This window comes from Pyxicephalus adspersus, chromosome 11 (genome assembly GCF_032062135.1).
Source record: "Pyxicephalus adspersus chromosome 11, UCB_Pads_2.0, whole genome shotgun sequence".
In the NCBI taxonomy this organism is placed as follows: Eukaryota; Metazoa; Chordata; class Amphibia; order Anura; family Pyxicephalidae; genus Pyxicephalus; species Pyxicephalus adspersus.
Window position 1 is genome coordinate 59,878,646 of NC_092868.1, and position 15,883 is coordinate 59,894,528.

General features: G+C 44.0%; 1 protein-coding gene across 6 annotated transcripts in view; it reads right to left on the reverse strand.

Moving 5' to 3' along the window:
- ARHGAP32 (Rho GTPase activating protein 32) overlaps positions 1-15,883 on the reverse strand; it is a 111,697-nt gene that overhangs the window by 32,136 nt on the left and 63,678 nt on the right. For 5 of the 6 annotated variants that reach the window (XM_072427039.1, XM_072427037.1, XM_072427041.1 and 2 more), the window contains one exon: positions 3,711-3,797. In XM_072427039.1, coding sequence (XP_072283140.1) covers positions 3,711-3,797 — 87 coding nt within the window. Of the gene's footprint in view, positions 1-3,710; positions 3,798-9,552; positions 9,835-15,883 lie in introns of those variants that run through there. The other variant, XM_072427042.1, reaches the window with a different exon arrangement.

Consider the following 15,883-nt stretch of genomic DNA (forward strand, 5'->3'; position numbering starts at 1 on the left):
AGATCAACCTTTACCAGAATGATGGCAAGAACGAAGTATGGAGAAGGCGTGGAACAGCTCATGATCCCAAGCATAGCACATGATCTGTAAAACATGGCGGAGGCAGTGTGATGGCTTGGGTGTGCATGGCTGCCATGGCACTGGGACACTAGTGTTTATCCATCATGTGACACAGAAGCAGCCAAATGAATTCTGAGGTGTTCAGAGACATACTGTCTGCTCAAATCCAGCTAAATGCAGTCACATTGATTGGGAGGCGTTTCATAATACAGATGGACAATGACACAAAACATACAGCCAAAGCAACCCCGGAGTTTATTAAAGCAAAGAAGTGGAATATTCTTCAATGGCCAAGTCAGTAACCTGATCTGATCCCGATTGAGCATTTCACTTGTTGAAGACTAAACTTCAGACAGAAAGGCCCACAAACACAAAGCAACTGAAAGCCGCTGCAGTAAAGGCCTGGCAGAGCAATAATAAGGAGGAACCCCGGCATCTGGTGATGTCCATGAGTTCAAGACTACAGGCTGTCATTGCCAGCAAAGGGTTTTCATCCAAGTATTAAAAATGAACATTTTATTTTCAGCTTTTTAATTTGTCAAATTACTTTTGGGACCCCTGAAATGAAGTGATTGTGTAATAAAGGCTTTAGCTCCTCACATTTTATGCAATCTTTTTGTACAACCCACTGAATGAAAGCTGAAAGTCTGCAGCTCAACTGCATCGGAGTTGTTTCATTTAAAATGAATTGTGGTAATGTACAGAACCAAAACTAGAGAAAACTTGTCTCTGTCCTAATATTTATTTATCCTAACTGTATGTAATCTATACATCACAATGGCCTGACATCAGTCTGTGTATGAAGAGATGCCATTACACCACATAGAACAAATGAATGATGGATCAATGTTCTGTCTGTAAGATTTGGGACTATGACCCACCAAAAATCAGAGAACGCATTCAGCAGACACAGGATTTGGGATAGGGATGGTAATTAGGGAACCAATAAGAAGGTGTCGGAAAGCCTGGAACACTATATACAGCCATATTTATTACATTCCTGTTCTATATCCAGTGACATTGGGGAAGGAGGAAACAAGCGCTGTGAATACATCAAACACACACTGCAATTACTTATTGCACTTTATAATATGGCATCCATAGCTGGAGATGGGTCCTGACTGGATGCCAGAGGAAACATTAGCAGATTCTGGGTCACCGGCACTCAGGTCAGGGTAACAGATTTCCCCACAAGCTTGGTGGGTTCTGCTTCCACAATGCAGCCATAAAATAGATTATGATTGATTTTCCTTGTAATGTTTTGGCCGTAACATTTACTAAACCAGACAATAAAGACACGCAGCCTAAAGCCTCCAAGGTGATTCCAGAGCAGCCAATCTATTATGTCTACCATAGAGGTCTGCACAAGAGCGCCCCCAGCTGCTTCCACCAAGCAGAACAATTAGACCATCTGTAGAGAAATAAGTCATCATATGAAGGGCCGAAGCGAGGACACTGAGCTAGGGACAAACAAATATAAGGGAGCTGAGAAGTTTTACATGGTTCAGCACACAGTCCTGATTTATTAAAGCTATTCAAGACTGGAGAAGATAGACTATCATGGGAGAACCTGAGTGATCCAGCAAACATGGAATGTTTTTAATCCTGGACCAGATCATTCCAGGTTTGAAGATCACCCAGGCTCTCCTGGTATAAATACATATATATATATGGCATCATTGTGCAGGGAAACTTCCACCCTGAGAACACCCCGTGTCCACATCTCCACGTGTAATCTGTGCTCTACTGATGGTGGCAAACAGATAGAGATTCAGCAGTATCATACCCAAGTATTAAAATTCAGGGTGATAATAATGCACCAACTTGCACCCTGTAACTCATCACAGTAATAGAAGAAACCCCAAACCCCATTCCTCCATTTTGCGTTTTCCATGCATCCAGCAGAATTCTCAGCTCTTGTAGCCCCCCCAGCTCCACAATAAACATTCATTCCACCCTATAATAATGCTATGTAAGTTATACTATTATATTCACATAGGACAATTGTACCATTACTATCCCATACATTATGGGCCCCTAGTTAGTGTTTGCACCTGTTTTCTGCATCATTATTTAGATCATGCAGTCATTTTGTGAAAGAAAAACAGATCAAGAAGTGAGAATCGCAGCCAATGGAGCTGCACAGCTGCAGGAACCACCGTCCCTCCGGGATTAGAATCGTCCTTTCTGTACTCTCTCATTTTCTGCTGTGCGTATGTTCTATCAAAGCTGGGCCTCAGCAACAGAAACGAGAATAAATCTGCAAAATCTCAGCTTTTTAAGCAAATTAAAACCTTTTCAATTCATCTAAATGTGAAATGCAAAAACGTATGGATGTCCAATCTGTGTGTGGATTATTGTACGCCATTATTCTAAACAAATCAACTTTTTCAGATGAGAACAAAAACCCAATCTGCAAACTGCTTCACTAATCTCTGGGCAGGATATTGCAGGACCCCAGGATTCCAGATATATTATCCTGCTATGTTCATGATGAGACTGGAAAATTTAACAATTTACTCTACAGCTGTTCAGATCTACAAATCCCAGAATTGCAATGCAGTTTTCTAGTATAAAAAGCGATTTTAGGACATTTTTTCTGAATTAGAATATTAAAGTGAATCAGTGACCAGATCGTGCATGCCCAATGTAGTTACATATTCTACAGGAACAGTAAAAGCACTTCCAATACTAATTAATATCTTAATATCTAAGATCATTTTGGAGAAAATAATCTTCACATTTCACATCATAGACACTGAACAAAATCATGGCAGCCTAATAATCTTCCAATGTAAACAACCAGCAAGTGTTTCTAAGCTGATTGTAATTCTGTATAAGCTTTGTGCCCAATGCTCTGCAAACAGTCTGTGATAGAGCGTTTTGCAATACCTTAGTATAGCGGTGCATTTAATGCATGCTCTATGGATGTGGCAGTCTGCTTTTTTGCTTTAATATCAACACGATTTTGAAGCAAAGAAATATGGCAGCATCCATGGAGATTACTGAATGGAAAGCTTCTACCTATTACTTTACCTATAGACTAGGAAAAGGTCATTGTGAAATCACCTAAATCTTCCTTAGTGCCAGCAACCTTTAATTACCTGTCCTGGCTTTAGCATGAAATACCCCAAACCTTCATGCATGGCTGGGTATTTGCTCCGTCTGCCTTGTAACATGGGGATGGAAGCCATAGCCTTCAATAGGCCGCAATATGTTGGTTTGGACCGTACACAGGACTTTCTTTCCCCAGTCACTGAGGACAAATAAAGCAGCTTGGAGAAGGGGTGAGTATACCTGCTGGGCAATGAAATAATTGTCCCTTTCACTTTAAACTTACTCTAAATAAAAGTGCCAGGTGCTCAATGGTAGAGCTGCACATGTAGAGATATCTGCATGCTCATGTACTATGCGGAGTTCCCTGGTAGCCATTAGTTATGAGGATCTGTAGTCGGGTTGTGAAGGGGTCTCCACATATTAACAACCATGCCAGATCCTTTATGTGCCAGTTTTCCGGCCTCCTGCATCATTTCACATGACACCAGAAAATGAATACAAATATTAATTATGAGGAATCTTCATCATATGGGTTTTGTTGTTGATGCAGCTGTCACCCGAGGAAAGGAAGGGCTATATAAAGAAAGATTTACCTGACACGCCACTTGTACCAGGAAGACCAGCTCTTTGGACTCGCAGCCGTTTCTACTCACTTCATTCTGATCCTCGGTCAGTGTGAGCTGTGGGGATAAGAATACTGTTAAATAACAGGAAGAATACAAACAGAAAGCCACTGATAGGATAAGGCATGGAATTACTCAGCAAAATACAGATCTGAGGGATCACAATGCAAATTCATGATCAGATCTATGATCAATTTATAGAATGTGTGAATGTGTGACTTCATAAATGAATGCAGTGAGTGAATCTGCACATCCCTGGGGGGATTTGTCTTATATTTCATCAGCTGTTTATTCACCATTACTGCGTACATAAAGACATCACAAGAAGTGGAAGTGACATGTCCGCGGCTGTGTGGTAAGATGCCAGAGAGAGGGAAGAATGGTCTCATCACATACTGTGCGCTCTAATAATCTTCCCACCAGATTCCAACACTACATGACAAACAGGTCAAACGATACGACGCAAGCTGCACATAGAGTCAGGTAAGTAGGAGATGATGAGCCAGCAATGGGGCTCTGTAATGTCTGGGGGCCACAGTCACGAGAGAATGGTAAATGGCAAGTTTATCTAATTTGATACAACTTTAAAATGACTTTCACAATGTCACAAAGTAGATCCTGCCAAAAAGAGCCCTAGGATTGCCTGTTCCACTACCTGTTCCTCCACTTGTAACTGTTCTGCACCCCCTGACACGGACCCCTATATCTCTATGGAGTCCTGAAATTATATATTGTATGTAGCAGGTACCACAGAGAGTGACGGTCAGTGGCGGATATAGGGCCACTTTGTTTATATTGTGACATTTTATTACCTAGCATAACTCAGTGTTTCAGTGTCAATGTCGTTTAAGAAGTGCAGAGACAATAAATGACAACCTAAGGATGAAATGCCAACGGAACATAAACCCAAACAAGTGTTCTCAGAAAAATGATCCAGCAGGTTAGGAAATCATTTCTGGCATTATTGTTTTTCCAGCAACACCCTAACCTGGTCACCTCGCCCAAATCCCGAGCACCCCAACTATAGTCCAGTACAGGAGACAGTGCCGGAGGTTATGGAGATTTCTCCAATGTCTATGGACAAACAATCACAGGTGATGTAGGAAGGATTTTACTTTCTCCTCCTATTAAAGTATAACCACAACACTGGAGGAGCAGAGTTGGTTATATTGAATTGTGGCCCTATCTCCATTTTTCCCTTATAGTCAAAGAAATTTTGCTACATTTCATTCTGAGGAGGAAAACAAAAGCTAAAGCCCAGAATCCCAAAGGCAAAAATATCTTCCGCCAAGGAGACCCATCTGTCCAATACTCATCAAATATAACAGTACAACACGCTGATCATGGCTTCCAAACACAACAATAATCTGACTTCTCAGAGCCACCATACAGGTCCCGGCAGTATTCTTCATCTACACACAATATGGAACAGCAAGATTGTCTCAACATCCCGCCAATTTCCACACTACGTGATCTCAGGAATGGATCAGTTATATTCTGTGCAGGTTATTCAGCACAGACAGCTTGGCATTCTATACATTGGTAACAAAATGTTTATAATACAGCGCAGGATTCTCTACCGGTATTAGATTTTGCCACATGTGTAATAATGGCACCAAATAACCAGCGATGAGATTACGGCTCACTTTGAGGTTTAGGCATTGGGTAAAAGGAAAAATGGCACCACCAAACATTACCCGAAATTAACCCCAAACCTTCCTCTCACCCTCTAGATCACATCCAAGCATTGTTTATCTTTTTATATGGATAATGTAGTGGGAACAGCTTGTAAGCTTTATGCAGGGGGAGCTAATGGGTCAGTTCTTATCGGCAACCCCCCAGAACCGTATCTCCCAGGAGCCTTTTGCTACACAATTGGCCTGATGTATCAAAGCTCTGCAAGGTTAGAGAAGATAGACTATCATGGGCCAACAATTGCAGTCCTTGAACAAAACTATTCCACGTTTGCTGGATCACCCTGGTTTTCCCATGATAGTTTACCTTTTTCCAGTCTTGGTGAGTTCTAATAAATCAGGTCCAATGTCAGAGAAGGGCTTTATAGGAATCCAGGCAGCGTTGTTTAGTTGAAATGGCGTCAGAGAGGGGCAGAGAGAAATGGGGGCAGGGAGAGCTCTGAGGGCCAGAAGGTAGGCCTGACCGCTAGCTGGGGTTCCATTAAAGTAGAGATACAGTATGGTCAGCACAATGAGAAAGCACACTGGATTTCTGGCAAATTACCTGGTATTTTTCTGTACTTTTACATATATTGCAATATATAACTAATGCGGAGATGTGCTGAATGTTTTTATTTTGCCATGACGTATATTGGGGCAGGGATAAAAGGAAGCAACCTATTCAGTATTACATTTTGTGTATGAAATATTGGTTTCTTTTCAGTGAAATACAAACATAAGTGGGGAATATCCACAAGTGATAAATGGTCGAGTAACAAAAATTTAAGCCACAAATATTCCAGCCCCAAAAACAATGCCCAGTTTTAAGATGAATTCTCTACACTCCCTGTAATACGTTCAGATCATCACCCTGGAGGATTTCTTCTTCCTTGCAGCCATTACATCAGCTAATAAAGGGTAACAGCCGGGGGTATTAATAGGGCAATAATGTACGAGGCCAATGGGGGCTGTAAGACTGCAGTATAATAATGTACACCAATGTAATGGAGCAAGGATGGGCCTCGGGCCTTCTTTATTGCAGGGGCAACGAGTCCTGAGGGCCGGCCCTGATCCTAATGAAGAAGCCACATCTTATGTAATCCCTGGAATAATGATTAGAAAACAAGAACAAGCACTGCTATGAATTCTAAATAAAACTCAGTGGAGGCGGCCATAACGCAGCATCTGCAGAATGAATAAAACTATTCACAATCATAATCATCACAGGAAACACATCTGTGTATACCAGTCAATTCCTGAAAAATCACAATTACATAACGGGAGATATCCAATCAGGTACTGATTGCACTGATTTGTAGAAATGAAAAAGAAATCAATTATTTTTTGGCCCTGAACTCACAGGAAGACCAATCAGGTTTTAGCCTTGTACATTCTTTTAGAGCCAATCACATTTTGTCGCTGCACACTCAAGCCAATCACAAATCTCCATTTGTAAATTGCAGTGAAATGAGTATGCAGGCCGCCTTCTTCTCCTTGATGTCTCCCCTGAAATCCATATAAATCCTTTCTTATTCCTTTTCTTCAGGATGGAAAGTTATATAATTAGATTGCTAGAATTGTTCAGCCACAGCTGGAATCCAGATGCTGATAGTTCACCGGTGGGGTCCTTATATGTGAGTGGGGGGATCTGGCCACTACATTTATGAATATCTAATGGTAAGGTCGTGCTTCACAAACCTAAATATGATGAAACCACTGGAATTACACTGATACAGGTGAGGGCCACAGGTTTTGGCAATATAACGGTTCCTCCTGTGTGTGGTTCACACGATGGCCGGATTGTGACCTCCGGGAGGATTCCCCCCATTCTGCACCGACAGACCTCACACAATGACAACCAATGTGTGGTTTACATGAACTGAATGCTCCATGTTCACACAGCTGCTGAGAGTGAAATACAACAGCCGCAGAGGATCCGTCCCTTCCTGGAATAACAGGGAAGGTTTCATGTGCAACCCTGCGGCCAACAAAAACTTCCAGACCAGAGCCATGGGGAATCCAAGAGCATTATGGAGTAATAAAGCCCTAAATATAATAATGTATGGAGGTGATACAAAAGGGGAATCTAATGGCTACACAGCAACACAGACCTTTCAGTCAGGATGGAAAACCAAGCAGATTCCATTACCATTGCTACTTCTGCCCAGTTTATTGTCCACCTTGCATTGCACAGCAGTTGTGGTTTGGAGGCAGTATGTACACCTCCTAAATATATATATATATATATATATATATATATATATATATATATATATATATATATATATATATATATAGATACCTCCTCCATATATATATAGATACCTCCTCCATATATATATATAGATACCTCCTCCATATATATATAGATACCTCCTCCATATATATATATAGATACCTCCTCCATATATATATAGATACCTCCTCCATATAAATATAGATATATAGATACCTCCTCCATTTATATTTATAGATATATATAGATTGATGCAGGTTACGATGTGTAATAGCCGGAGATGAGGACCTGGGCAGATACAAAGCTTGTTATGTGTGTGACAGCCATGTTTTTTGCAGATCAGATATTCCCATCACCCTCCGCTCTTCACATCTCTTTCACATAGCTAGTGTAATCGTCGTCTTCCAGAGTCATGAAGATATTATTGCAGCATGGGACACGTTCTATCAGAATATGTCCCTTTCAGAATGGTGGCCCGGCACAAGCTCATTGGACCTGACTGATACTTCAGATGCAAATCATGAACCCAGAGGCAAATCTGTGCACGTCTACTCACGGAGGTAAATGCCAGGAAGACGTCACCCTGCTTATATCCCAGCCTGTCACATTGACAGCTTGTGAGAAGATACCAATAACCAAGAGGAAAGATATGGCAACGCAACTACTGGATCTGAGCGGTCATGTGCTCTGCAAACTAAAACCTGACTGGTTGCTATGGGTGACAACAGCAATTTCTCCTTCCTCCACAGTCCAGCCAGGGCTAGTCATGCTTTCCAGCCACTTAAGTAGATTACAGCAGATAAGAAATGTCCTTAAAGTTGCAGAGCTGCCTGTGGAAATCCCAAGGGTGCCCAGGTTAACCCTTCATCTACTCAAAGCATGACAAAGGTGACCATAAGGGAAATTTCCCCAAGTTGCACACATTTGTCTACACATGGCGTATCCCAGCACACCTCGGATCTTTGCCGCTCATCCTACGATTTGTACACCTCGGCTTGTCATAAATCCCGTGTGAGGAGTAAAGGAATTCCAGCCTGGCCCTCGGGGATTGTCATCCCATTCCTTCTATTGATTTGTTTCTTGCCTCTGCTATTAGCAGGACAAAGCTGATTAGGTCCAAGCCCTAAACCAATAAAAGCTTCCTCCGCCTTGGCCTTATAAGCGGGTACTGGGCACAGCTGCTGCTCCATGCACCATCGCTGCATGTTCCCAAACCATTGCACATTACCCCAAACCGGAATCCAGTCCTATAGAAATCTATTCCACCAACGCTGTGTACAGGGGATGGACGTCCCAAACATATCCACATCCATGCCCATCACCTGGAAATCACATCTCTGATGATGTAACATGTGACATAACACAGAGAATTCACCATGCAGGATTATCGGAAGACAAATCACATCAGAATCTGTCAATATAAGACGTGGAAAGGAAGACGGCAGCAAGCAGAGGGTTAACATTCGGCTGAGAGGCTAAACTAAGACAGGACTGGATCCCAAGACCCATATGGCAGTATTTCCCTCAAACTTTCAGGCTGCTGCACAGGAAATGATGACTAAATGATTTAACCCTTCGGAGGTTTCCAAGCCCGTTCCCTGACATTCCTCACAATTCTCCAGAGTAGCAAAAAAATAATCAAATCCATGTGTGTTCACCGGAGGAATGGCAGTCTGGCAGAATGTGGGCACAATGGGGTGTTGGATGCAGACATGAATCGTAGCAGGGGAGAGATCTCTCCCAAGACTGTGACCTCTCATACACACAGCCATCACACCATTCCCATAGAGGTCACCATGTGTGAGCAGTCTCTGCTGGCCATCCTTTGTTTCCACAGAACTGGAAGGAGCTGTTCAATGCTCATCAACAGCTGCAAGCCAAAGCTGAAAACAATAGCACTTACCTCCTGCACAGTGCTCTATTCTGTGCACACAGGGGCCCTTCTTCCCACTCAGCCACACAAGACATTGGAGGAAGCAGCACACCACTACCAATCGCAAGATGGAATCGTCCTTCCCGTTAGCCCTTTGATACAAATAGAGGATGGCTCCGAGCTCTATATCTCCTGCGTCCTGTCGGCTGATTGCACTCTGGCAATTTCATGCTCAATTTGTACTACAGAAAATCAGCAGCGGTCGCTCTTCTTTTCCAGTCGTTCCGTCACTCGCTGGCTGCAGGGGTCCCACAGGACAAGCTGAGGAGTAAGGAGGGCGGGAGAATGGGAGGCGATACCGAGGATGCCGTGCCTCTCTATCATAAAAGGATGGACAATGCTCGCCCGCAATACTCAGCCCGCAATACTTACCCGCAATACTCACCCTGCAATACTCAGCCCGCAATACTCATCCACAATACTTACCCGCAATACTCATCCACAATACCCAGCCGCAATACTCGCCCCGCAATACTCATCCACAATACTCGCCCCGCAATACTCATCCACAATACTCGCCCCGCAATACTCACCCTGCAATACTCATACTCAATACTCGCCCCGCAATACTTACCCGCAATATTCATCCACAATACTTACCCGCAACACTCAGCCCGCAATACTCACCCTGCAATACTCATCCACAATACTTACCCGCAATACTCATCCACAATACTTACCCGCAATACTCACCCTGCAATACTCAGCCCGCAATACTCACCCTGCAATACTCATACCCAATACTTACCCGCAATACTCACCCTGCAATACTCATCCACAATACTTACCCGCAATACCCAGCCGCAATACTCGCCCCACAATACTCATCCGCAATACTCGCCCTGCAATACTAATCCGCAATACTCATCCACAATACTCGCCCCGCAATTCTCACCCTGCATTACTCATCCGCAATAATCGCCCCGCAATACTCATCCATAATACTCGCTCTGCAATACTCAGCCCGCAATATTCATCCACAATATTCGCCCGCAACACTCGCCCCACATTATTCATCCGCAATACTCACCCTGCAATACTCGCCCCACAATTCTCACCCTGCAATACTCGCCCCGCAATACTCATCCGCAATACTGGCCCCACAGTACTGGCCCCGCAATATTCATACACAATACTCGCCTGTGCACACAGCCTGGATTCTGAAACTTTAATGTAATCTCACAGACGGCAATGCTGTGCCCTTTCCTGCATCCAGCCTTGAGATGATTATTATGGCCGGAGAAGTGTTATGATATAGAAATGTTATTATATGAGCCCATTACTGCAGCTTTATTATTCAAATTGTTGTAAATAGGATCAGCTATATCCAGATATCAACCTGTAAAATGTCACAAAATACCATTTGGTACTGAAGGACCTACTGAAGGATCATGGTTCTGATCAGTGAATCTAAAAAAAAAGTGTTAAAGGACAACCCCACCAAAAGAGTTTTTCCTGCTGGAAACATAAATGGCCCCTTTTACTCTGACCATCCAATTGTATAAGCCGGGTGTGAAGAAGCTGCAGGTGGGTGGCAAACCCGGTATTGTGACCCAACTTTTCAGTATCCACCCAAATACAGCCGGGTGGTACCTGAAGAGTGCCAGGTGGTGCGCCCGGCTAAAAGGTGCTGGGGAGATCACTGCCGTCCTTTACTGAACAATCAGAAATGAATAAAATAAGGAATGTATCACTCTAGAATTGGAGCCAGGGCCCGAACAGTTTTACCGACTTGGACTTCACGTACAAAATAATTGCTCCCGACTCCTTCAGCACAAAGGTGGTATTAGCAAACATTGCACCAGATTAATAATCTTACATGCCCCTAATAAGTGCCTGAGCACCATACCTCCATATGAATGTGATGCAATAAAAGGTTATGGCTAATGATGGCTTGTTATGATTAGACACACACCCCGAATAACATGCCACACATAGGTGGAAAGCCAACCTTCCGCTCAGTAAGGCTGGTAGGTCTCTGCATTGCTTGAAGACACACAGGCCGGCACCGGTGTTTAGCAACCAGTGGCATTCATGGCCCCGCTGGGCTCCCTCCCTTGAATTGCCCACAAATCTGGCAGAACATCTTGGCACAGGCGGCTGATGGTTAGCCTGCCCATAGTCTCCTTTCCTTTACACCGCAGAAATGGAGAAGCTTTTAGGTTTCACATCAGTCGGTAACTCTGTACTGGAATGACCAGCTTGGTCAGAGATGATTCATCCGGCATCCCGTGCTACATTCCAAATTCTCCAAGCCACTGGCATTGTGGCTCCCTCCTCTAGTGTTCCCTCACCCAGAATGCCCACATGGTGGAGGAACACTTCCCTTGTAGTGGTGCAGACAAATGGGCCCCACCAGTGGCACCTTGGGGCCACTTATACCATTTACTGAGCTGTGACACCCAAAATCCAGGCTAAAGATTCTGCACATACTCATAACAAGTTTATGAGAAGAAATTTTATAAACAGCTAAAACAGTTTTATTAATATAATTAATAAACGGGATTTATATAGCGCCAACATATAACACAGCGCTGTACATTACAAGTGTTCTCTATGGATGCGATAATGCCAGAATAGGATAAAAAAGCTAAAAAATATTCAAAAAGTGAGTCATGATGCTGATAGAACCTGCACAGACGTGACAGTAAAACTGGTCCGCTCCACCCAAATATTAATAATAAAGTAATAATTACCCACACACACACAATATACCCGGTGACTGCACTCATTATATAACAACATACCAATGGACTAAAAAGCTGCTCTTTATTCCCTCAAAAAATCCCAAATTTTTATATTCAAGGTGAAAGTTTGTAATAGAAGGTGGAAAAAGCTGAAAACCGTCAGAAAACCATTAAAATGGCAAAACCCAGGGAAAGTGGGGAAAATAAAAAGCTTGTGGAATAAAGGAAAGTTCCATCTTCCTTCACTGGAAACAATGAGCAGAAAGTCGGAATAATATGGCACGGCCTTCTGGATTATTGCCCCCTTAGCTGAAATATACAGAAAAGATGGCATTGGTCTGAAGAAGTTTAATAAATGGAATTGAAGATTTCTCCGGGAGGTGCAGATAAGTATTTGTGCTGCTATACACACAATAATATCCGGTCACTATTACAATCATTTCTACTATTTTATCTCACTGAAATATTGATGGTGGAACACAAAGTGGTAAAAGTACAATGGATAACCAAGGCAGACATAGGGGGGTGTAAAGCATGGCGGACCCCCTCCTCCTAGATTGTAAGCTCTTCGGGGCAGGGTCCTCCCCTCCTCCTGTGTCACTGTCTGTATCTGTCTATCATTTGCAACCCCTATTTAATGTACAGCGCTGCGTAATATGTTGGTGCTATATAAATACTGCCTATTAATATTAATATTAATAATCAATAACCAAAAGATTCTATTGAATTTAATGGAGCAAAACCGTTCATCATTTCTCCTTCCCTCTAGGCTGGGCTGATCGCCCATTTTTATAATAAGCTCAATATATAGGACAGTGAGATATGAAGGGGTCACAGAATGTATGGATTCATTGGGCCTGATTTATCACAGATTTCCAAGGCTGGGGAGGATACACATTCATCAGTGAACCTGGGTGATCCAGAAAACCTGGAATGGTTCTGCTCCAGCATTAAAAACATTTGCTAACAAATGGCAAATGACTTTGAATAAATCCATTCCAGGTTTTCTGGATCACCCAGCCTTAGGGTCCCCGCGTACACAGACACAAATGTGATTTCTTGCATTGGTAGAATGGATACTGTACAAATATGAATAATAAACAGTACATAGAAACTTCTCCAAAAACCATAAAATATTATCCACAGTCCTGATAATAATTTACAGTCCTGATAATTGCTCTATCCGGCTACATCACAATGTTTGCCACAAACAAACCAGACCAAATATAATTCCACAACCGTTCTCGCACCGGGCAGCCATGACACTGGGGGGTGGGGTATATATGAAGGCCGCCAGACTCTCGGGATCAGTGAATGCACAGTGAATGTGTGTTCCCTGCCAGTGTATGAGTCAGCGCTGCAGGAGCTCCTCACACCGTTTATTTTCCATTCTTTGTGCCATGTCAGCACTCGTGGTTTTATGTCTAGTGTAAAATTACATTGCCGTACATCAACACAATGAATTGCCATCAACAATACAAACAATACAAACATTATACTATAGATGTACAATATTTATAATTACAGTGCAGGAAAACTTATAATCATGTGTGACCGTGGGGGAGAATCTCCCTGAACCTGTAATATAGTGGGGGCCAACCCCCCGAAATTCATGTAAATGTAAAAATCTATTTTGCTAATATTTGCCCCCCCGCATGTTCTGCTTTTGGCTTCATACAGTATTCTATTTTCCTAAAACCCCCCATAAAATCTGGTTTGACACAATCGAAGTTCTTGTAGCCATTTTATTGCTAGGTACAATGACCCCTCGGTGCAGAGCTTCCCCCACTTCCCTCCGGAGGTGAAACCGAATCCAGCCCAGGCCGGGGTGCAGGGGGTACAAACAGTGCGGACTGTGTACTGGACTCTCGTAAAACGCTATAAAGCGTTCCTGGGGACTGTAAAGCCGTCATGTAGACAGCTGTATGTGTGACCTGACCTACTCCGCACACAGAGGAACCATCATCCCTAATCTGTTCAAGATGAGTACTTCACCAGTTCTATGGAGAACACATAACTCATCCGCCACTACAAATCTCATAAAACAACAAACGTAACAAAGTACAACCTTTTATAATGGGCAGGATATGTGTGTGTCCCATGGAAGGATAAAATCTCTGCCATATTCAGGCAGCAATAACATTTCCCTTCTCTATGCCTGGCGTTACACTTTACTGCCCAATCCTCTATGAGGTGCCCGGGGCTGATAAATGAAATGTTGAAGTAAATATAATCTGTTGTATCATACACAAAGGCTGGGAGCGATATGACAATCACTGAACATTAGTACATTGCACTCTTATTGGGGTGCTGCGGGATCTCTGTGATCTCTTCCTGTGGAGTCAGATGTAATGGCGCTATTATAGTGCTGACTCCATAGTAATGGGAGATTGTCAATGCCTGGAGAGAGAATTCATAGAATTACATGGAGGAGGGAGAGACGGGATGGACTGACCTCGGATCTGATAACTGTTCTGCAATACCATGTTTACTGGTCCAACAGAACATTTGTTTCAGCTATACAAAAACACTGAGTAAATGCTGTGCAGGGGCGGTAGAGCCAGAGGCACCGGGCTGACGTGGTGCAGGGGCAGTAGGGCCAGGGGCACCAGGCCGACGTGGTGCAGGGGCAGTAGAGCCAGGGGCATCAGGCCAACATGATGCAGAGGCGGTAGAGCCGGGGGCACCAGGCCGACGTGGTGCAGGGGCAATAGAGCCAGGGACACCAGGGCGACGTGGTGCAGGGGCAATAGAGCCGGGGCACCAGGCCGACGTGGTGGAAAAGCGGTAGAGCCGGGGCCACCAGGCCGACGTGGTGCAGGGGCAGTAGAACCAGGGGCACCAGGCCAACATGGTGCAGAGGCATTAGAGCCAGGGGCACCAGGCCGACGTGGTGCAGGGGCAGTAGAGCCAGGGGCACCTGGCCGACGTGGTGCAGGGGCAGTAGAGCCAGGGGCACCTGTACAGCCAGGGGCATCAGGCCAACATGGTGCAGAGGCGGTAGAGCCAGGGGCACCAGGCCGACGTGGTGCAGGGGCATTAGAGCCAGGGGCACCAGGGTGACGTGGTGCAGGGGCAATAGAGCCAGGGGCACCAGGCCGACGTGGTGGAAAAGCTGTAGAGCCGGGGGCACCAGGCCGACGTGGTGCAGGGGCAGTAGAACCAGGGGCATCAGGCCAACATGGTCCAGAGGCGGTAGAGCCAGGGGCACCAGGCCGACGTGGTGCAGGGATGACACTGCAGAATCTTGCTGTACAGCAGTCAGTACTTTATTAAGAGATCCTGGCAGCATTTTATTGCAACACATCTATAAATCCCCGGAGCTACACTGTAGCTTTGCTGTGGAAGTCATATGCAGAGCTTTCATAACGTTGCTTCATTTGGCTTTGATTAACAAGTTGTTTTGAGTGAATTTTAAGTTCCCATTGATTTGTGTGGGACTGTAAACCAGTTTGGATATGAAAACGTGACTTCATACAAGAGACATGGTAGATAATAATCGCCTTGTAAGCTACAATGGCGGGGTTCAGCACAGAAGATGAAAGTTTCACCTGAAAGGAACCATTGGAGTGGAGGACATATTGCTTGGGGATTCTGGAAGCAGCACACCCCCT